The sequence below is a fragment of the Trachymyrmex septentrionalis genome, unplaced genomic scaffold (assembly GCF_001594115.1).
Source record: "Trachymyrmex septentrionalis isolate Tsep2-gDNA-1 unplaced genomic scaffold, Tsep1.0 scaffold50, whole genome shotgun sequence".
NCBI classification, from domain to species: Eukaryota; Metazoa; Arthropoda; class Insecta; order Hymenoptera; family Formicidae; genus Trachymyrmex; species Trachymyrmex septentrionalis.
Genome location: NW_017305673.1, coordinates 367395 through 389244, shown reverse-complemented (window position 1 = coordinate 389244; position 21850 = coordinate 367395). Strand labels below are relative to the sequence as shown.

The 21850-nt window shown below is 32.8% G+C and overlaps 3 protein-coding genes across 6 annotated transcripts in view; 1 reads left to right on the top strand and 2 right to left on the bottom strand.

Moving 5' to 3' along the window:
- Positions 1-2668, bottom strand: part of LOC108751613 (alpha,alpha-trehalose-phosphate synthase [UDP-forming]) — a 29402-nt gene extending 26734 nt beyond the window's left edge. The window contains exon 1 of the mRNA XM_018491884.1: positions 2496-2668. The gene's annotated coding sequence lies outside the window, so the exon portion shown is untranslated. The remainder of the gene's footprint in view (positions 1-2495) is intronic.
- A 2843-nt stretch (positions 2669-5511) lies between these two features.
- Positions 5512-8223, top strand: LOC108751593 (protein NipSnap). Of its 2 annotated transcripts, XM_018491849.1 has the most exons (6): positions 5512-5592; positions 5698-5922; positions 6081-6263; positions 7123-7291; positions 7469-7736; positions 7834-8223. In XM_018491849.1, exons 2-6 carry the CDS (start codon positions 5837-5839, stop codon positions 7980-7982), a joined length of 855 nt encoding a protein of 284 aa, XP_018347351.1. In that variant the 5' UTR covers positions 5512-5592; positions 5698-5836; the 3' UTR covers positions 7983-8223. The 2 variants fall into 2 exon arrangements, with proteins under 2 accessions (XP_018347351.1, XP_018347350.1); XM_018491848.1 differs by lacking the exon at positions 5512-5592 and having other exon boundaries at positions 5614-5922.
- Positions 8224-13713: 5490 nt separating this feature from the next.
- LOC108751624 (serine/threonine-protein kinase Tao) lies at positions 13714-21482 on the bottom strand. 3 transcript variants are annotated; one of them, XM_018491900.1, is made up of 13 exons: positions 21325-21482; positions 20901-21189; positions 18331-18755; positions 17883-18231; positions 17363-17538; positions 17067-17229; positions 16572-16921; positions 16073-16318; positions 15746-15973; positions 15280-15519; positions 14789-15046; positions 14434-14690; positions 13714-14324 (listed from the first exon to the last, which is right to left on the bottom strand). In XM_018491900.1, exons 3-13 carry the CDS (start codon positions 18634-18636, stop codon positions 14204-14206), a joined length of 2694 nt encoding a protein of 897 aa, XP_018347402.1. In that variant the 5' UTR covers positions 18637-18755; positions 20901-21189; positions 21325-21482; the 3' UTR covers positions 13714-14203. The 3 variants fall into 3 exon arrangements, with proteins under 3 accessions (XP_018347402.1, XP_018347403.1, XP_018347405.1); XM_018491901.1 differs by lacking the exon at positions 20901-21189; XM_018491903.1 differs by lacking the exons at positions 20901-21189; positions 21325-21482 and adding an exon at positions 19377-19438.
- Between the last annotated feature and the right edge of the window lie 368 nt (positions 21483-21850).

Sequence of the window (21850 nt, the reverse complement as noted above, 5' to 3'; positions counted from 1 at the left end):
AGTAAAAATAAATCATCAGTTCTTTACCTTAACCCTAATCGATATTCGCTACAAAATCTCTTTAATCTTCTATGAAGAGCATTGTGTTTATCTCTATTTGATGATACGTTTGAACATAAAGATTAGGCGCGAAAAAAAAACGTTAAATTCCGCTAAAATTCGATAAAATTCGATAAACTTATCTAGACTATATGTATATATTAGAAAAAATTGAATTATATTAGCATCTTTCTTCGATTCAATATTTAGAAAGGCCGATATAATTCAAGCTACTCCATTCTTTTCAAATTGATAATAGATGCTCGCCTTGCTTAAAATTTCAAAAATTTTTTTGCATTTAAAAGGAGATAAGTACATATGACGTTGAAGAGAGAGAAAGCAAAGTAAAATAAAACTGAGTGCAAAAAATATACAAGCAACGAGAACAGATCTAGTGGCAACTTCATAGAAATGGACAGTCTATTCTTATTAAGGCGGTTTCAAACATGATCAATATATGCCAACTTTATCATATATTTGCCAAATATTAGCCTATATTTATATAGATAATTATGAACGTTATGTGTGTGTAATATTTGCTAATATTAGCATACATTGCCGTCAGGAACCACCTTGTTACGTCTATAATTAGATCAGTCTTTTCGAAGTGCACTTTCTTCCCGCGATAATCATTTCTTCTTTTTCTGAGACTTGCGTTGCAGACTTACCTCTTCAAAAGCGAAAGAATGTAATTAAGAAAATCGTTTCTCATTCGTTCTCAACAAACGGTCGAGGAAAGCCAAGGTTGTCGTTCGAGAGCGCGTGGACGAAATTAATTCGGTAGATACACATGTGAATCTGTCCACACTCGTGGCGATTTATATCGTCATCGTAATTTTTTTATACTTGACTCGCTCGCGGACGTATGCATTCAGTAGCACCGGAATGACGATAATGACGTAAAAAAAAAACCACGTGGCAAACTGACTTACGCGATTCTTCCTCGCATCGTATTATACTTCACGCGTAGCTCTATTTTATACCTTTCGTGCGGATTTCTCGGCATCGCGCCAAATTGAATCTTGGTCAAGTTCTCGGTCCAAGTCGTAGGTAGATTTCGAAATCGCACGGTACGGTTCATTTTCCGAGGTCAGTTTTCCATAAGATAAACAGAACGTAGATAAACTGAAAAATGAGTCAATGCCATTACGAGTTAACATACTGTGAATTTGACCGATCATGTTTCAGTGCTACAGATTGTATTATTTTACGTAAATATATACGAGTATATATATATATATCAAAGTGCAGCAACATAATATGAGCGCTTTAAGTGATAAAATTTGTGTATACTTTCGCTAATATATAATACGATGATATAATTTTTATATTTCTATTAATCAAGATAGTATTATCTCTTTATTGTTATTATGTAACTTCATCTATATAACAGCGTCTATATTTAGATTTCAAATTCCGATTAAACTGACCGACAGAATTACTTAAAGCAAGTTCCTAATTATACAATTCATTGTTTCTGATTAGATGAATTTCAATCTTGATTTAACTTACTTTTTATCTTCTAGTTCTAAAAATTAAAAAAAGATAAAAAATAAACTAAACATAGATTAAAGTTAATCTACATTGTGAAATGAGCCTAATGTCAATTTTTACCAAGATAGATTAACTTTATACAAATTAGATTAAATTTATATAAATTAAAGTTACTTTATATGTAATCAAATTTTATATAAATTAAAATTAATCCCTACATTGATAGGCATTATATGCCCGTTTCTATCAGTGTAGATTAATTTTAATCTTAGTTTAACTTCCTTTTTATCGTTTTTAGTTCTAAGAATTAGAAAAGGATAAAGAATATTAAATAAAATCGAAATTAAAGTTAATCTACATTGGTAGAAATATAACATAACGTCTGTTTCTATCCATATAGATTAACTTTAATCTTGGTTTAACTTACTTTTTATCCTTTTCTAAGAAATTTTTGTCTAGAGATATATAAAGAATATTAGAAAAGGATAAAGAATATTAAACGAAATTGAAGTTATTCTACATTAGTAGAAAAACGGACACAAGTCAATCAAGTTAATCGTTTAGTTAATCGGAGTTTAGTGCATGTGACGCACAGTAGAGAGAGATTATTTTGCCAAATGAAACTGTAAGCCCAGCGATTTCAATTTCGACTAAATTATGAAGGAATAGAGGACGCTTAGGTGTACTCCGAAGAAAAAAAAAAACACGCAGCGCGCAAAAGTCCAACTCGCTCCGTTCAAACATCGTTTTTGCGCAGCTGTACCTTTCGGTACTTTCAACCTTTAATTTGCAACAAGCGCGATGAGTGACAAGAGCCGCAAAAGAAAAAGCGTGGAAAAACGAAATCAGCAGTGAACGCACGTGCGATGACTGACAATGTTCTTTTAGCCATCAGCCGAATCGACCGACCGGACGGTCGTCATCAGAGGACAAAACTGACAGGTCGACCTGGGGACACCCACCTCAACTCGACTGTCGTCCTTTATTTCGTGTTTCGTGTGACAGCGTAAACGTAAAGTGCGTCCTCAATGTTCTTCCGAATGACGAAACTGAACCTGTTCGAGGATATTGTGCGTGTACCGGCAAATGACGCGATGATGGCGACAGTAGCGGCGTCGGTTAGTATCTTCACGAGAGATGCTTTTTTGAGAAGGTAACATCAGCCAGCTCCGACTATAACTGGTGCCCTCCTTCGCCAAGTTTCTAACCGAACGAAGCTAGCCGCTTGAATCGATAATGGCCTTGCACGGCCTGCCAACGGTGAACGGAATAATTTCCTAGGTACTAGTGTCAAATAAGAGGTCTGTTCGCGTTACTTGAATTCAAAAGATTTTGCACTTAAAATGAGATAAAAGATTTGTTCGTGTTGTTTGAAATCTCTAAAATTTTGATACTTAAAACGAGATAAATATGTATTCATTAATGAGAAAGAAAGCGAAGATACTGAGTGTAAAAACTAAAAAGTGTTTAAAGCAATTCGAACAAACCTAAAGACCGCAGCACAAACTTTTGCAAGGAAAGAGAAAAAACATATTATTTTTCAAATTACGGCTAAAATAATTTAAAAAATTGCAATGCGGTTACGATATTCGTCATATCAGGAAAGTCGCATTTTTCAAGAGTGTTTTTTTTTTTTGGAAAAAAAGATAAAATAAAAATTCGTTTTGATACCTTACTGTACCATTTTTACATTTAAGGTGCAGATAATTTTATTTATTATGTTTTAAAAGCCAAATTGTAAGATCCAGCTCTTTAGGAAACTTTACAGCTTCGTAAAATATATAAATCAGAAAAAGTTTCATGGCAAAATATTTCTTCTACAAGCAATAATATACTGTAGAGTGCAAATATGTATCTGCACTGCAAAGTGAGTTTTCTTATTATTCTTGCCGATCCTTAAACTGATCGAAATATGTCATATTTGTGTATGATTATTGATTAGCGAAATTTTATTATTTAAATTAATTATAAATTACATTCATCAATTAAATTATCAAGTGAATTCAATATTTGATTAATTTGAATTATTTCATTCGAATTATTTTGTAGAGACGAGAAATTTAAATTTTACCTATATTCGTTATAAAGTTAGCTCGAAAATTAAAAAATTAAAATCAAGAAATTAAAAGAATACATATTTTGATAATCGTTACCTTTGGTTGGAGTACATTTTCTTATCCAGTGAGAATGACAATGGAATTGATATTGAATCGATGATGTCGATTCGACATCGATTCCCCCAACAAACGAGAGTAGATTGAAATGAATTGAAATGGATTCAGATTTTCAGAAATATTGATTCACGAATGTTAAAATGAATGCTTTTCAATTCTGAATGCATTTTTATTCATTTATAGGAATTGCATGGAGCACATCTTTATGCCTTTCAATTTAAAAATAATATTAGCTTTTTCTGTGCATTGTGAATACTGTTCAAATCAAAATTTTGAATAGGAAATGCAGTTTTTCAATTCAATTGCATTCTATTGAATCTAATCCAATTAAATCCAAAAAAAGTATTCGCTATTTAAAGTACGCATTCGGATAGAAAAAATGGATTTTCAATCCATTTTAATCCATTCTTGTTTACTGGGCCATTGTTATTTCTTACTGGGTTATAATCTGGTAAATTTGAAAATCTTGAAGAACTTATTATAGTATATTAATTCCAATTTTGGCTACTTTTTATCAAACTTAATATATCTTTCTCTTCAATAGATACAATAATAATTCGAAAAATGTGTATTTCAACTCAATAAATGAGAATGGACTGAAATAGAATCAGATTTTTAGAAATATATATTCGTGAACATTAAAATGAATCCTTTTCAATCCGAATGCATTAATTATATTTATGAATTGCATGAAGCACATTTCTATGCCTTAATTTCAATTTAAAAATAATATATGAGTTTTTTCTGTGCCTCATCTAAATACTTCTCAATTCATTCTGAATAGGAAATGCAGTCTTTCAATCCAATTGAATCTCCAGTTGAATTCAATTCAATCCAATTTAATCCAATTGAATTCAAGAAAGTTTTTGTTATTTAAAATACGCATTCAGATAAAATTTTAATTCATTTTAATATTTTTAATCCATTGCTGTTTGTTAAAAAGTCTCGCTGTCTCTTATTAATTGGAATATCTTCACGATAATAACTTTCATAATGATAACATTTTTAATTTCGTTTGTCTGGAACATATTCTCGCGATAAGTATAATTGTTTGAGCATCTTAAAAGATTTATGTTGGAAACCTTGCATAAATCTGTTGTCTAACGAGACTATAAAAAGCTTATTTTACAATGTGCTCTTTGTTTCCTGTTTCTTATTTTTTACCTTTTGCTTTTTTCTCCTTTGCAATCGTTTTATCAACAATTGTATTTGTTGCTACGTATTTCTTGTTTCTTTCGAAGTTCGTTAACTTTTATCTCGGAACGATATAAAACAAAAAAAACCGGATAAGAAGCAAAAAGACAAGATGTAAAAAATAACAAAAAGACATTGTAAAACAGGCTTAAAATTACGTTCTAAACTCAAGTAAAACAAATAACGATAACATTAAAATCATGACATTAAAATGAATCGGAAATGATTGAAAAATGACTTTTAATGATCATTTGGAGTCATTTTGATCATTATGACTCGACATAATGATTTATTATTGTTCCGCTTGCGAAACGTCCTCTTCAAGGAAAATTTTATTTGATAGTCATATTACATATAATATATATATATATATCAAGTAAAATTTTCCTCTAAGAAGACGTTTTGGAATGTTATGATAATCCTTAAAAATAAAAATTGTAAGCTTATGTATTATCAACTCAACTTCTGATAGTTTCTCCTTTTCTCAAACTCCAACATGAAAAAGAAAGAAAGCTGAATGATGAAAAAAGTTGAGCTGAAAAAATAGACTTGTAATATTCTTAATTAAAAATAGTACACGCTTGCGTGCGATGCGTTCCTTCCAAGCGTGTCCAAGTGTTTATCACCGTTCGTCGCGTACGCAAACATACGCACTTTCACAGCATTTGCGCGCATCTCGAGCTCAATGACGGTAAGTCTCGCTTTTTTCGTGTAGGGAGAGAGAAAACGGGAAGTGCCGCGCATGCAGATTACGAATATAAATAAACCGACCGTGCGAATTGGTGGCTTTTCGCAGAGCGAAATCGGGAGCGCCGCGAATCCCACCGCAATCTCTCAACTCCCGAAGCTGGATAGCGAAGTGTCGCGGACACGACGCACGACCGGGTGAAGGTGAAGTACGACGGGGAGATTCGTGTGTGGGGATCCAGTAGGAAATGGCTGCCGTTTTGAGGAGAGAATTTCGTACCGTGACGAGCGTGCTCGCCGGGAACGGGAATCTACCGTTGCTCGCAGCCGTACGGTAAGCACAAGCGAACTCGTGCGGAACATGATCGTCGTTATTATTTTTTTTCAATTTCTTTTTTTCAACTTCTTAGCGCGAGAGTGATCTGTACGTGTGAGTTTGTAACCGTGACGGACCTGCTGCTCGGATTGACTAACAAGTATATTAATTCGTAGGTATCTGACGAGATCGTCGATCCGCTACGACATCAGCGAGGGATGGCTGAGCAAACTCCTGGTGAGGAAGATCGAGCCCACGAAAGAGTCGCACTCGCGAATGCTCTCCGACAAGGAGGTCATTTATGCACTGCACACTCAAAACATACGGCCAGATTCGATTGACAAATACTTGGCCAACTAGTGAGTCAACATCTTTGTGACCTTGCATCCGAGTGCGTGATGGTTCACTGACCTATAAATCCGATGCAATAGGATCGATCTGTTTTCAGCTGCATGCAACGCTTCTAATTTATTTATTATTAGTAGTTTGCTAGCCTTTAAGGCTAATCTAACAGTGTACTCTTTGCTTCATGTTTCTTGATTTTTATCTCTTGCCTTTTAGCTTCTTATCCTGTTTTCTATTATAAGAAACAAAAGTTGAATTTCAAAAAAGACAATTCAGGTAGAATGGTAGAAGACAAAATCGTAATGAGATCAAGATGACATCAAGTTGAAGTAATTTTAGCAAAAAATCATAGTTATGTCTTTCGATATATTTTGACAACGATTTTGTGATGAAATCTTGACACGAGTAATGATTTTTTAAATTGTTTTTAACTAAAAATTATACTTAAAATTATTATCGTATCAAGAATTCATCATAAATCATCACCAAAAGTGTCTTGAATGACATGTTTTTCCTTAAAATGACTTCTACTTGATGTCATTTTGATCTTATGACTTTATATTCTATCTGGAAAGAAACACGTGATGTTGATAAAATAGTTGCAAAGAATGAAAAAGGCAAGAGGTAAAAGCAAAGAACACATTGCCAGAACAGATTAGCCTTTATAGATATTGCAATATATGATCTTCAAAATATAGTTAGAATATCATTTGTACTTGTTTTATACATTTTGTAGATTGTTGTATACCTTTTGTAGGTTAGTAGATTAGTGAAAGATATATATTAATGTTAAACGTGGTAAACTTTAAATAAGTCTGTGATGCTAAATGTTTTCATGTACGTTTCTTATCTTTTTTTTTTATGCCATTCCAGTGAGGAACACGTTAATCTGATACACTCAAAAAAATCTGATTTGAATTGCGAATTAGTGGGTTCGTGGACAGTGGAAGTAGGAGACTTGGATCAAGCCTTACATTTATGGCAGTACACAGGTGGTTACGAACGTATAGATCATACACAAGCTGTGCTCTCTAAAGATGAGGTACAAAATCTTTTGTAATATAAAAGAAAAGATGCCAGAGATCTATTCTTTTCAGCTGAATTTTTTGCATTGCTCATCTCCTTTTCAATGAGAGAAAAAGAAAAAAGATAAATAGTTTAACTGAAAAGAACAGATCAGTTGCAATGAACATTGATGATTAAAACTTAATTTCCACAGTCTTATCAACGATTGCAAACGGAACGTGGGAATTACTTAAGATCACGTCATTTGCAATATTTGTTGGCGTTCAGTTATTGGCCACCGCTGACAAAAAGGAAAGGGCCAAACAAATATGAAATACGTAGTTATAGTTTGACACCAGGCACGATGATAGAATGGGGAAATAATTGGGCTAAAGCTATTAATTATAGACGGAACAATGATGAACCGTTTGCTGGTTACTTTTCGCAAATTGGTAGATTGTACAATGTACATCATATTTGGTGTAAGTGTGAAACCACATATTGTTTATATTACGCTGTTTTATGTGTATTATACTCATTCATCTTCATACATGTCGCATAATTGTTTTTATTTCTCAGGTTACAAGGATCTTCAATCACGTAAAGAAACGCGTGAGAGTGCTTGGAGATCGCCCGGTTGGGACGAGTGTGTCGCTTATACTGTACCTTTAATAAGAGAAATGCACTCGCGCATATTAAACCCAACTTCGTTCTCGCCTACGAAATAAAATTTAAACGGGTGCGAACACAAATGCATTTGTATATTATATCAGTTATTTCTTATAAATATATATATGTATGGATTGTAATATTGTAAAAACATTTGTTACATGTATACACTGTGTAGATTTAAGTTGTATGAACTTTTTACGCGCATGAGAAAAGCTACAAATTTTTGTTGTATTACAACTGGCAGGAATGTAATAGTTACTATTTAATGTTATACACTAGCAAAAGCGACTGTTTATATATATAGATATATATATAGATATATATATATATATATATATATATATGTATAAATATTACATATAAAACATGCCATTTTGTCAAAATGTCAGTTGAATAATAACATATGTATTATATATATATATATATGTCTGTATAGAGAGAGAAAGATATAAAGGAATGATCTTTATATTCTTCCGCATTTTTTCTTCATCTACATTCATCAATTTCAAACTATCCAATAGGAAGACAATAGGACACGTTTTGATTTTACTAACGACTTTCTTATTTGCCTTATTTTTCTATTTTTGCGTATTACAATTGATATATATTACGAAAATGCATAGATAATACAGTATAATAACATAAGTAGAAAAGATGTATGAATTTATAAAAAGCAAATCATATCAGTAAAATCTACATATCATTTAAAAGATCGGCAAGTTGGATTAAAATGCAGTCGTAGTTCTAACATTTCTCATTTTTATTATCTTATTAATATGTATTGTGTATTGGATTAAACAATTTCAACTGTTTAAACCTTAATTTACGATGCATCATTTCTTTCTCCCAATCGATTTAGTTACAAAATACGTGTATATTACTTAAAGTTAAAAACAAAATTAAATATTTGTATAATAATTATTAAGAATGTTTATGACTCGATTCGCATTTCGTATGCATTTTACAATTATTTATTCATTAGAAAGATATTGGTATCTCAATAATAAAATATCTACCTCGATCAAAATTTACATTTAATGTATTAATATAATAATAAAGAAAATAATAATAAACAATAATAAAATAATATTAATAAAATGTAGGGAGAATATATTAGAGTCTATTATACGTTATCTCATGCTACAGATGAGTTGTGTATATGATCATATATTGACTACAAATATTAACTCACCCACTCAGGCAATTACATTCAATTCGATGTAAAACACTTCAGCATTGTCAGAAAATTCTTAATGCAATTATTCTCTTTAATTGCAATTAATAAAAAGTTAACGCGCTTAAAATATAATATTAGTTTTAAAAATTTACGTATATTTTTCAATCTAGACCTATACACATAACAAAATTGAATAAAGAATAAATATTACAGATGGTATTGTTGAAAACTGCCTTAATATGCATATTATGTATATATTATACATGGAATCTCATTCTACCATCGAAATATAGTACAAGCTGATTGGTGTGAGTGTTTTTGTCTAGCAGCAAAATGCAAGAATGAGTTACAATTGAATTATCAATAAAGCTTATAGAAGGTAACATATATTGGGATAAAGGAAATTAGATCCAAATTTCACTAAAACAAATCATTTTCAGATTTGCTAGTGAATAAATCCAACATAAATTTTATACAATTTCGTGCATATATGGATCTCGTTTTCACAATGCTGATGCATTTTTAAAATAATCATCCTTTTTTTGGGAAGGAAGATCGCGCTGTAATATCTTTTCCATAATTATATAATATTAAATTAGAAAAATTATAAGAATCTGTGTAATAATATCGAAAATAGAATGTCAGAAATAAAAAATTACATGTATGTAACATTCACACGTGATCTTAAACAATATCAATAACGTATCTATTTGTCGCTATTTTATAAATACACATACTTTCTTATAATTAGCCTTTGTTTAATCAAATTAACAATAATACAAATAATTATTGAATTTTTATTTGGCTATCTTTAAAAGATATCAATATTTTCATGTTTATAAAACATATCTGTGGGAGATTATTTTGTCTCACAAAATTTTTGTTTAGTAGATCGGTCTGAAGTATTTTCTACTTTCCATGGTATCAATAGTATTTATTTTGCAAATACGACTACGCTTATTCTTATTACTCTGCGTAATTTAAAAAAATAATGTCAAAAATAAAAAAAGAAGTTACGATTTATCTTTAATTAAAACCAGAAATTGTATTGAAGTATATATAGTTACATTCACTTCGGTGTTTTGTCGTGTACAAAAAAAAAAATAACATTCCTATAATTGGCCGATGTGTAAAGAAGACATAATTGATACTGGAATCGTAATTATTACAGCAATCTCAAAAATATTGCGTTTCTATCTGATGACGGGATGTACTGTATCGTAATACAAATCACCAGCATTACAAAAATCACACCTTAAATGGAAGTAAGTGAAGAACGAGCTCGTCAAATAATCACAAGCATAATTTGATACTATGATATTTGATATGCTATGCCTATGATTAATTGTCTAGCTTACCAGTTATCACATTCCAAAGTTAACTGATAAAGTTAGTCATGCGCACGTTTTTTGGAAAATTTTTATAAATCTCTCTCTCTCTCTCTTTCTTTCCGTGTACACACACACACACACACACACACACACACACACACACACACACACACACACGCACGCACGCACGCACGCACGCACGCACGCACGCACGCACGCACGCACGCACACGCACACACATAGACATACTCTCTCTCTTTCACACTAAATACTAGATATCATAATCAAAATTCCATATCGCAATTCTATGTAAAGCGAATAAATATTTACAAAACTCTAGCAACATCGACAATTAATTTCCTAAATTGGGTATTCAGCAAGTTATAGTGATTACACAGACTATAGTCGAGAATAATTCTTTTGTTACATACATACAACTTAACTCAGAGACACAACTCGTGCTATAATTAAAAGTGCATATAAAACTTAACAATTTCCTTTTATATAGAACCTTCCTCGATGAAGGCAGGTTTGAAATCTAAAACTTTAATAATCGTAATTGTTTAATTAATTATTACTTATAATAACAGAAAGACGTATTGTATAACATATTAAATTAGTCTAAACAGTTTTTCTAAACCACACATTTTACGTAATTTAGAATCCGGTTAGCACGAACAATCTCTGTTAGTCTGTTACGTTTCAAATTGATTATAGTAATTGATTTTAAACATCTCTCTCTAATAAGAACCTAAGGAAGAATTTAAATATCCACGTGTGTATCTTCATACACACATGGATGTCATCTTACTGTCTTTTCCATAATGAGTTGTTACATTTCAATTACTATATATAATATACGTCTGTATTTACATATCATAATGGGAAATATTTCGGTTGATTGTGACAGTTTTCCGTATTGTACAGTTTGGAACATATAACCATGATAACAATTGTATTGTTTGTTTTACTACAATCACTCATATCACTATAATTGAACACACTTTTAGATATTCGTTCGATGCATGCTAGTCGCGTATAATTTTCGCGTCAAATTTTATTTTCTCGAAGATTAAAAAAAATACATAATATATATTATATATATATATAATAAAAATTGGAATGTATGTGCTATGTTGCCATTGATAATGCAAATGACAAAATGTTTATTATGTGAATGTCGTTTAAAGCTTTCAATTTTTGTTTAAATGTATAAGTTGTATGGGGGAAGAAAGATTAACGAACTTACGAAATAAAATGCAATATTTTTGGTCATGTCCCGCAATCTGTTTTATAATTACTTATATCTCTTCTAAAACTAAATAAACATTTTTGTTTTAATTTACGTGAAAAATCTCAAGTTGTAAGCGTAAAACAAAATTATAGAACGTTAGTTCTTTTTTTTGTTTTAATGTAATATATACGCATTAATATATAATACAAATATTTGATTGGCTTTCTCAACTACAAGTATTTCAAGTAAGTTTACAAGTATTTCATGGTGACATGTTTTACTGCTCTCCATATGTATCTAAAAATATATATTAAAAAGAAATTAATTGAATCGTAAAAATTTACATTTTTTATGATAACAATAAAATGCTTTATACACAATAAAACTTACTGACATTTCATATTCCAAAAATAAATGGATTGTATGTTTTGCTAAGTATTAACTACATAATATAGTAGCACCCCTGCTTAAAAATGTTATCGTTAATGGAAATATACTTTCTTAATACATACTTCTTGAATTTAATACAAAACGAGATATTTGTTTTTCGTTGATTTTCTAGGAAAATTGTTATATAACAAAACATCGGAAGGAATAACAGTCACAATCATGGATACGGATTTTACATGTACAATGGTTTCGTGACATATAAAATAAAAAATATATGAAAAAATAATAAATAGGAAAACAAAACATGTATATTTTGATGTAAAAGTACAACATTGGGATGTGTACTGGATGAAATTTTGAATGCAGTTATAGTATGACACAATATAAATATAATGAAGCGCGATGAATCAAAAAAGTACACTTCAAACTCTCTATAAGCAATTTGGAGGAACAAACGTTTGTTGAACGTTTATTCTCGTAAAACACAAATAATCGATATAATTGAAATATTATGAAAAGTGAATATTTTGGGGAATTTACATATCAAATTAAGATAAATGTTATGGCTATCAGTATAAACGTGTTGAACATTTAGTTAATGCATCAGTAATATCAATTCGTCTTATATTTAAAGTAATTAATATCTGCATGATTTTATTCCTTTTCATTAAATATCATATTTAACATATAAATACTTTTAACTCCACTAGTTTAATGCTGTATGAATAAAGACATGAAAGTGAAAAGGAAATCATGTGAGACATTAAATAATTAGCTTTATAACTGAAAATAAATTTACTTCATAATAATATAAGAAAATATTTAGATTAATAAAAAAACGTAACATCTTCATTATCAAGAATCTTTCATTATATAAAATGTAAATATTTAAATTTTCTTTCTAAACAATGTAATAATAGATATAAATTAATACATCATATAAATAATTTTTATATATTAATTTTATGTAAATTACATATTTAGGAAATATCCAAGATACAACGTTTTAAAGAATCTTACAAAGCTGCGTTTAGAAATTTCACCTGGGTATATCTAGGTATCGGTTTATCTTTGTTCAATAAACAACAAAGATAAAATGATAATACCCTAAATTCCCGAACGCAGCAGGAAACTTGAAAGGAATTGAAAAGTGAATACCAATTGCTTCTAATTCTCAACAATAATTTTATTAGCAATTAAATTCGTTATATTAATATAAGTTGAAAAGTATAAAGCAATAAAAGGATAACTTGTTGTATCCTGAATCTAAACCTCTATTAGAGAAATGCACGTTTGATTGCTGATATTTACACTTACAACAAAAAGATAGTTTTACTAAATTTATTAGAATATTACTTTACAAATTCTTCACTATTACTCTTTAATGAATATATATAATTAAAATCTGGAAATATGTAAAAAATATACTAATGCGCGCAATGCTCGATTATCACGAAAAACTTTAAAGTTTTCATCGTGAAAGTAACGTAAAAGTCAGAACACCACACTGAGAAAAATATCTCAGATTTATCTAAGGGAAAAAGAATAAAATATATATTTTCGAGCATTATAACTATTGTACTGTTATTTTTATTATATTTGTAGCATATTAATAAATAAATGTCTCTAAATTTTTTTCTGTGATATAGGTGTGTATAAAATTCTTTATTCCCTATGCTGACATCATCTAGCCTATAAATTTAAAGATTCTCTAATGGATATTAGAAATGATATTAATGTTTGAAAGTTTTTCCTTTATCTCTATATGCATCTCAGAATATTTGGTTACGATTAATAAATATTACAATGTTGCAAAAAGCATCTAATTCTTCTTCAATATGAAGCTTTCTCTTTCTTTTCTGGCAAAGTATGTCGATACATCTGGACGATTAAAAATTACGCGCCTATGACAATTTCAGTCCAATACACATTCCCAACCTTAACAAATCTTTCAGGTTCGGTTCAATGCACGCAACGAGCCAACCTTTGTTATATTTGTAAGTCATTGAATTATTATTATTATTATTATTATTATTATTATACGTCGGCAGACTCGTCATGTACTTACTACACAGGCAGACATACATACATATACATACATAGATACGTACATATATATGTATATGTATATTAATATGATTAAAATTAAAGACTATTAGGGGGGAAGGACGTGGAGCTATTACTGTGAGCCAGACTTAACATGGAGCCACTAAGGCTTTCATCGTCCGGGTAAGATTCTTTTGATGCTTCAGCTATCGCCAGAGCACTGCAATAATTTGAAAAATGCTATAAAATACAATGCAACGTTTGCATTTGATAAATGTATATAGCATATTTCTTGCAAAAAACTTAATTAAACTTTTCTGTTAACGTACCTGAATCCTATTCTTGCACTTTCCTCATCAAATTGCTGCAGTTCCCGTTCTTGCCTTTCATGTAACAGACGTATACGTTCACTACGTTCTCGAAGGAATTCCTGAGTTTCTAATTCCATTTTTTGTTCAAGCAAAGCTCGTCTAACAGATACACGATCTTCCAATTCACGACGTTCCCTGTTCCTCTGCGCTTCGGCTTGCATCTTATTTTTTGATTGGTATGCCATTAGAATTTCTAATTCATAATTTAACCTTTCCTGTAAGATTAATATTAATTTATCATTAATAGCGAATAATTATAAAATTGTAATATAGTACAATATGCAATAATATATGATAATGTCAATTGTCAAACCTTAAGATTATGGCATTCTACTTCTTGTGACTCGTCTAGCCGTATACTTTGCTTTTGGAGCATTTCAGCAATACTTTGCTCATATTGATCACCTAAAAGTGCTAATTTGCGTCTTTGTTCTTCCTTTAATTTTTTAATAACTGCTTTTTGTTCATCCTTAGCAGTCGTTTGCAGGATTTGAGCTTTCAACGCTTTATATTGTCGTGTTTGTATTTTACAAGTTTCTCTAAACTGTTTACGAATTTGCATTTCCTTTTGCTAAAATTATAAACTCCATTTGTGAATACAATATCACATATGTAAAGAAAATATTAGAAATAATATATACGTCAGTAGAATTTCTACACTGAATCTTTTACACAAATTATTCTATATAAATAAAATAAAATTGATATTAAAGTATCAATTTTAATATTTTACTTGAAAATATTCATTCTAAGTTTAAGAACAAATATCAATATTTATGTTCATTATTACATATTGTCATTTACCTTGAGACTCTTCGGTTGTTGTTTAAGTTCTAACGCATGCTTTTTACGTAGATCACGTTCGGCTCGTTGCATATAATCCTGCTGATTACAAAGTTCTGTTGAATGCTGTCGATGTACTTGATCCTCACGAAGTGCGTGTACTGCTCTTTGTTGTCTATATTCTAATTCTTGCGTCTTTTCATGATGTCGCAGAAGCATAGCATGTGCTTGCTCCAGCTGTTGTTGCCGTTTATTCAATTCCTGTTTAATATATAAATGTACATAATGTAATAAAATTCACATTCTTAAAATATCCTAGAAAACAAAAATATCAATAAGAATCAATAAGCTTGATCTCGGAAGAACACTACGGGAAAAAGTTGTTAACTCCAAATATTCAAAAAAAAAAAAAATGCGATATAGAAAAAATGTAAAAGAAAATAGTTTAATAATAAAAAAATCTTTAAATATCAATAATAATACGAACTTCACGAAGAAGCTCCTGCTCCAAACTATGGAAAATGAGTAACTTTTTTCTACGGAATTTTCGAATTTCAAGATCCAAATATTCTCGTTGTCCCCTCGCAAGCCGTTGTTCCTCTTGCGCTTCCATCTGTCTCAAATTATCTTTTTGACTTTGAAGTGTAGCATCTCGTTGCCTCTTTGGAGTTACTTCGTCCTGAGAAAGTTCTTTTTTCCATCTTTCTTTATAGGCCTATTTTATATAAATAAAGTTATATGTTTAAAGATATAAATTAAATGTATAAAATATGAATTAAAATTTTACGATAAATTTCTTATGCCAACATCTTACTTTGTACTCTCTCTTCTGTTGAGCTTCTAGAGCTTTACGGTCAGCTTCATGTCTACTTGTTATCTCTTTATTAAGTTTCTTCTCAGCATTTTGATTTTGTTTTAACTTGCGTTCTAACTCTTGTAGATGTCGGAGTTGCAATTTCTCGAGATCCTTACTAAACTGTTGTAACAAAGTTTCATACTCTTTATCCAATAACTGTTTATGTGACTCCATTTCCATTTTGCAACGTTCCTCTAATTTCACCTATAAATATAAGAAATATTACATTACAAATATAAATATTTTTTTAATTTTTTCATAATTATCAATAATTATTGTTTAGAGATTAAAAATCTCTTGATTTAAATACAATTTTTTAAAACAATTGAATCATTTATCAAAATTTTAATTCTTTCAGACATAAAAGTTTCAAAATTTATTAATCGTAATCATTGTGAAATTTATTTGTAAAGATTGTATAAATTTGTAATATTAAGTAGAATAATTGAATTCTTACCAAAGCACCTTGGTGCTCTCTCCTCATTCGTTTATATCCACTCATTTGTTCATGCATTTCTTCTTGCATATGTTCTTTCTGTTGTTTCGTAACAATTGAAGTTGTCCTAATTGTTGCAAAATTATTGGCACCGTGTTCAAGAAGATTGGCAGTGACACCACCTGCTGAAACCTTATGCCGATTTCTGACAGATCCCGAAGAATAATCATTACCATCAGCATTTGGCAGCGGCAGGCTATTGGTGGAGGAACTTTGAGAGCTTGCTGAGACGCCCATCGAGTGAATCGAGTGTTCTGAGGTAATTGAATTGCTTTTGCTACTATCGCCACCTGTTTGTTCATCAGGAGTATCTGTAAGTGATTGTAGTTTTGCAGATTCAAAAGTATGTACAGCACATTTAATTAGCATACTAAAAAAAAGTGTAAGCGTAAAAAATATACGTATAAGATTGATATTTGATAAATAATAATCTAATTTGATAAATAATAATCATACCATCAGCGTCACCAACTGTGCTCTCTGTTTCACATGCGTCGATCATCAAGATCTTCTTCATTTTGCGATAATTCAAATTATCTAATTCCCGAACAGCGGCTTTTGTTCTCTGTATCAAATCTATCAAAACTTGAGGAGAACGTGGTCTAGTGACAAATTGATGCTGTAAAATTGAAAGCCTATAAGAGAACAACTAGACTACTACTAACATACTAAACATAATAAAACAAAAAAAAAGAAAAAATACATACGGATAATGTAAAGTATCGATACAGATATACATAAAGACAACTCACTGATAACAGTTTCCCGGATGTTGGTCTTTCAATTGGACTTTTTGTGAGACACACCTCAACAAAATGTCGAAAAACATCAGTCCAATCTGGCGAATTTAACGTTGGAGTGTCGTTCTGTGCAATATGATACAAGGCGCTCATTGCATTCATATTAAAATAAGGTGGTTTTCTTTCAGCTATAATCAATAATATAAATTGTTTAGTAAGTTTTGTGTTTAAGAATAAATAATAATAAGAATATAGATAAAACAATTTTTCTTTGATAAAACAGAAAAATTGAGATATTAATTAAATTATAGAACTTTACTTTGAAAAATTATATTAATGTCTTTTGAATTGGAATAACCATTGCCATTTTATTAGGCATAAAAGAATTATAAATGCAGATATTGAATAATTGTGCAAATTATAATTTAAATTATATGGTAATATTTACTTTAAGTAGTTGATGTACAAACATACTGATGTTGTAATAAGTTTTTAGACATAATCATAACTAATACCTGAAATATACACATACCTAATTCGATGCATGTTATTCCTAATGACCATACGTCAACCTTGCCATCATATTGCCCCTCGTCCATAGCCAATATAACTTCTGGTGCCATCCAGTACGGAGTTCCTACGAAGCTATTGGCTGGACATTTTATACTCGCGGACCCAAAATCAGCTAATTTCACTGTACCGTTCTCAGTAAGTAGAATATTTCCAGCTTTCACATCACGATGGATTCTTCCAAGGGAATGAAGATAATGCAAGCCGCGCAATACACCTTCGCATATTGCAGCTATTTCTTCTTCCTTCAGTGGTCTTTTGTGTACCTCAATAATATCTGATGCGGAGCCAAGACAATATTCCATCACCAACTGCATACAGTGGTACAATTTTAATTAGAAAATGCTAGTTTGAAGGATTTAAAATATGATCGAACTAATCGAATAAAGACACAAAAATATCGTACATACCCAGGCAGTGTGGTCCCTGAGATAGCAACCCTTATATTCTATAGTGTTAGGATGATTAAGTTGCCTAAGAAATCGAATTTCTTTTAAAATGTCTTGCCACTTTTCCACCGTTTGCTTCCCCAGATAAGACATTTTCTTGATGGCAACAATTTCTTTGGTAACCAGGCATCGTGCATAATAAACAGCTCCGAAACTACCATGCCCGATCTCGCGCAAATCCTCAAATATTTTCTCCGGATCATTTTTCTCAAATAATTCGGCGATCTCTGGGTCCTTTAAACTACCAGGCCTTGCAACAGCTGGCATAGTCGAGTTGTTGATAATTAGATGCCCGAGGCCTAGTCCAGATACCTTGCCTTGTTATCTTTAGATTCCTTGTCTGTTTTTATTGAATCCTCTGTCAGTCCATTCCCAAACTTAACATTCTATAAAAAAAATATGTTTTTAAGTCTAGACATATTAAGCTCATAAAATTTAAAGCTACAATAATTATATATCACATCACTATATATATTGTTTCATAATCTAATTAATTACATAAAAAATATAAAATTAAAAAAAAAATATTCAAAAATTCACAAACTGTTATATGACACGTTAAGGGTAGATTTCTTATTTCATTCAGAGATAAGGCTTTACAAAATTATGCTAAAGAAAATCAAGATTTATTAATTTTTATTTTTTAATACTAAATAAGAATGTTGATAAATACAGGTTTGTGATAAAGATCATTATAATCAAATAAGATAAAATTTCATTTCTTTGTATTCTCAAAACATTAATGTAACTAATATCAATATCTTAATATATCAATATTTTTAAATTTATTTCACATTTCAACAAGGAATTTACACATTTCAGTATTTGCAAATCATTAATTTTATCACACACTAATTAAGAATGATAACTTTGCAATGAAGAGCACTTTCAAATTAACAATTTAAAATCTTAATAATATGTGGTATCATTCTTGCATAATTATAAAGTATATTTGTGTACTTTAATCAGATTATCATTCATAAAACGTTTTAATTGTGTCTTCTTACAAATTTCATATGTCTGCATTTCCACAAACTGTCATATTTTAATGTCAAGAATTTAATAATAAAGCCTTGCAGTTTTTACACTATAACCGATTCGCACCAGAGATTATCTTGGAAACACTACTTTCCTATTCATATTCTCTAATTTCACTGCACGAAAGTGATTGCAAGCGATTTAATTGCAAGCTATTAAATTCTTTATGAAATTTTCAACTCCGAGTTCATCACGGGTCCGAGAACTCTCTCGGGAAGAAACTGTTCGTTTCTCGGAAAAGCATCCGCTAATTTTTCGCTCGTGTATCAAAAGTCGAGGCACCTTCCTCCGAGCCGGATGTACCTTAGGCGTGATTTACGAGCGTAAGGACTGAATGTACACTGAATGGCAGCACGGCGCATTGAAAACGCAGCGGCACAACAACAAATATTTACGCTCGGCCCATTGTCCGAATCTTGTCATCGGTCGTTGTCGTGTCATTTCCGTTTTTTATCTCTCGTTCGCGGGTGTGAGGATCTAAATGCGATTTCCCTCGCGATTGCGACGGTGAGGAGGGCGAAGAGGGAACATGTAACAGCTCAAACGACACAAATAGGTACGTTCTTCTCGTAGGAGCGACGAGAACCGCCGCAGTCCCGTCATTGTTGTGGCGTTAGTCACGTTACTCGTCGTGGTCTCGAATAATCTCAAGCGGCTGACACCTAGTGTCTATCGTCAAGGAGGCCGATTCTCGATAGAGAGGACTATCAGAGATCGCCGTTTCTGTGACAATTCCGTCGCATGGACAGGATCGGATCAGGAAGAAGAGAAAAAGAAGATGGAAGGGGGAGAGAGGCTGAAGAGACAAAATTCGACAGGGCGCGCACAAGAGAAAGAGAGAGACAGAGAGAGAGAGAGAGAGAGAGAGAGAGAATTATCGACGCGCGGCGCCGAGGGGGAACATCCTTAAACGCGAGCGAGCCGCCTCCGGATTTGCGATCCTTTTCGCGAGAGATTGGTGACGACGCGACGACGTCGGAAACTTCGTTGGCGGAGGAAAAAGGAAGTCCGCGGGCAGATCGGACGACGACGATGACAAAGACGACGACGTCGATGATAACGGTGACGGTGAGAGTCCGCAGGAGGTGGAGAAATGCGGGCGTAAGGAGGGTTGGGGTCCTCGGCGCTTATCGGGCCGATCAGGCCCCCTGCCCCACCTCTTTCCGTCGCTGTCCTCGTCCTTCTCGCACTCCGCCGCACCCCCAACCGCGTCGCGGTGTTGTGCTGCACCGCGCTGCGCCGTCGACGACGACGGGACGAAAACATGAACCTCACGCGTTGTAGCACGCGCATCACGACGGCCGGTCCCGTCACGTCCCCGTCCATCTGTCCGTCCGTCCATTCGTCCATCCATCCATTTATCCGTCTGTCCGTCTGGGTGGCGTGACATCGCGCGGTTTCACGCGCCGCGATCCACGGCGGATGGGAATCCCGTTGGGACACCAGGGCAGGTCTCAGTCGGACTAAAAAAGGGTCGAGAAAATTGTATTCACCTCCAAAATGGCGAGGGAGCGGGCGGGGAAGCATGCGCCTCGTAGGCTCCGTGTGCACTCTCTTCAGGCGGAGGCGTAGCAGTTCTTTTTCCTGAACCTGGCCGACGATCCCGCGGGCATAATTAAACTCCTGCGATCCTCGGGCAAGCCCGTCGTTGATTCGCGAGAGTCGCGCACCGCGCCCCGGAACAATACACGCTTCGTCGTCGTCGTGCCGTCGTTGTCGTCGTCGCCGTCGTTGTCGTCGTCGTCGTCGTGTCGTCGCCGTATACGCACGTCACGCACGCACCTACACACACGTACATATACTCTTTCTCTCTCTCTCTCTCTCTCTCTTTCTCTCTTTTCGCGTACGTGCGCGCGAGCACTCTCTCGCGAGAGTGAACGAGCCGCGAGACAACGAGCAAGGACGAGGCCACCGTACCTCGGATCTACGGACGACCGCAGGGACGGTGCGCGAGGATTCCTCCACCTGTGTCTCACGTCCGATTTCGCTCGTCCCGCTTCGTACCGTACTTCCACCGTATACACCGTATACACACTACACGGTACACCAGGCGCGAGAGCCGTCCGTTCGCGATGGCGGTGGTGCTCTACGACGGTCACGTTGCGAACTAACTCGCCTCTTGCTGTCCCTTTCGTTGTGCTACTTTATCATAATACGATTCAACGAAAAGTGGAGGTTTCCTATTTACCGACTGACGAATAATTTGGAGATCTTTGATAAGTTTACCGGTATAAAAATTTCTGTTTTGAAATTGTTGACGAGGTCGTCCTCGAATATTTACTTTACCGATTTAATTATAATTTATGATTCAAACATTTTTTTTCTCTAACCTGTATATTCAAACACTAAAAAAAATGTCAAAACATTCTTCATATCACTATGCTTCAAAGATTTAAGAGACTTGATTTTCCCTTTTAGAATATATTGTATATATATATATATA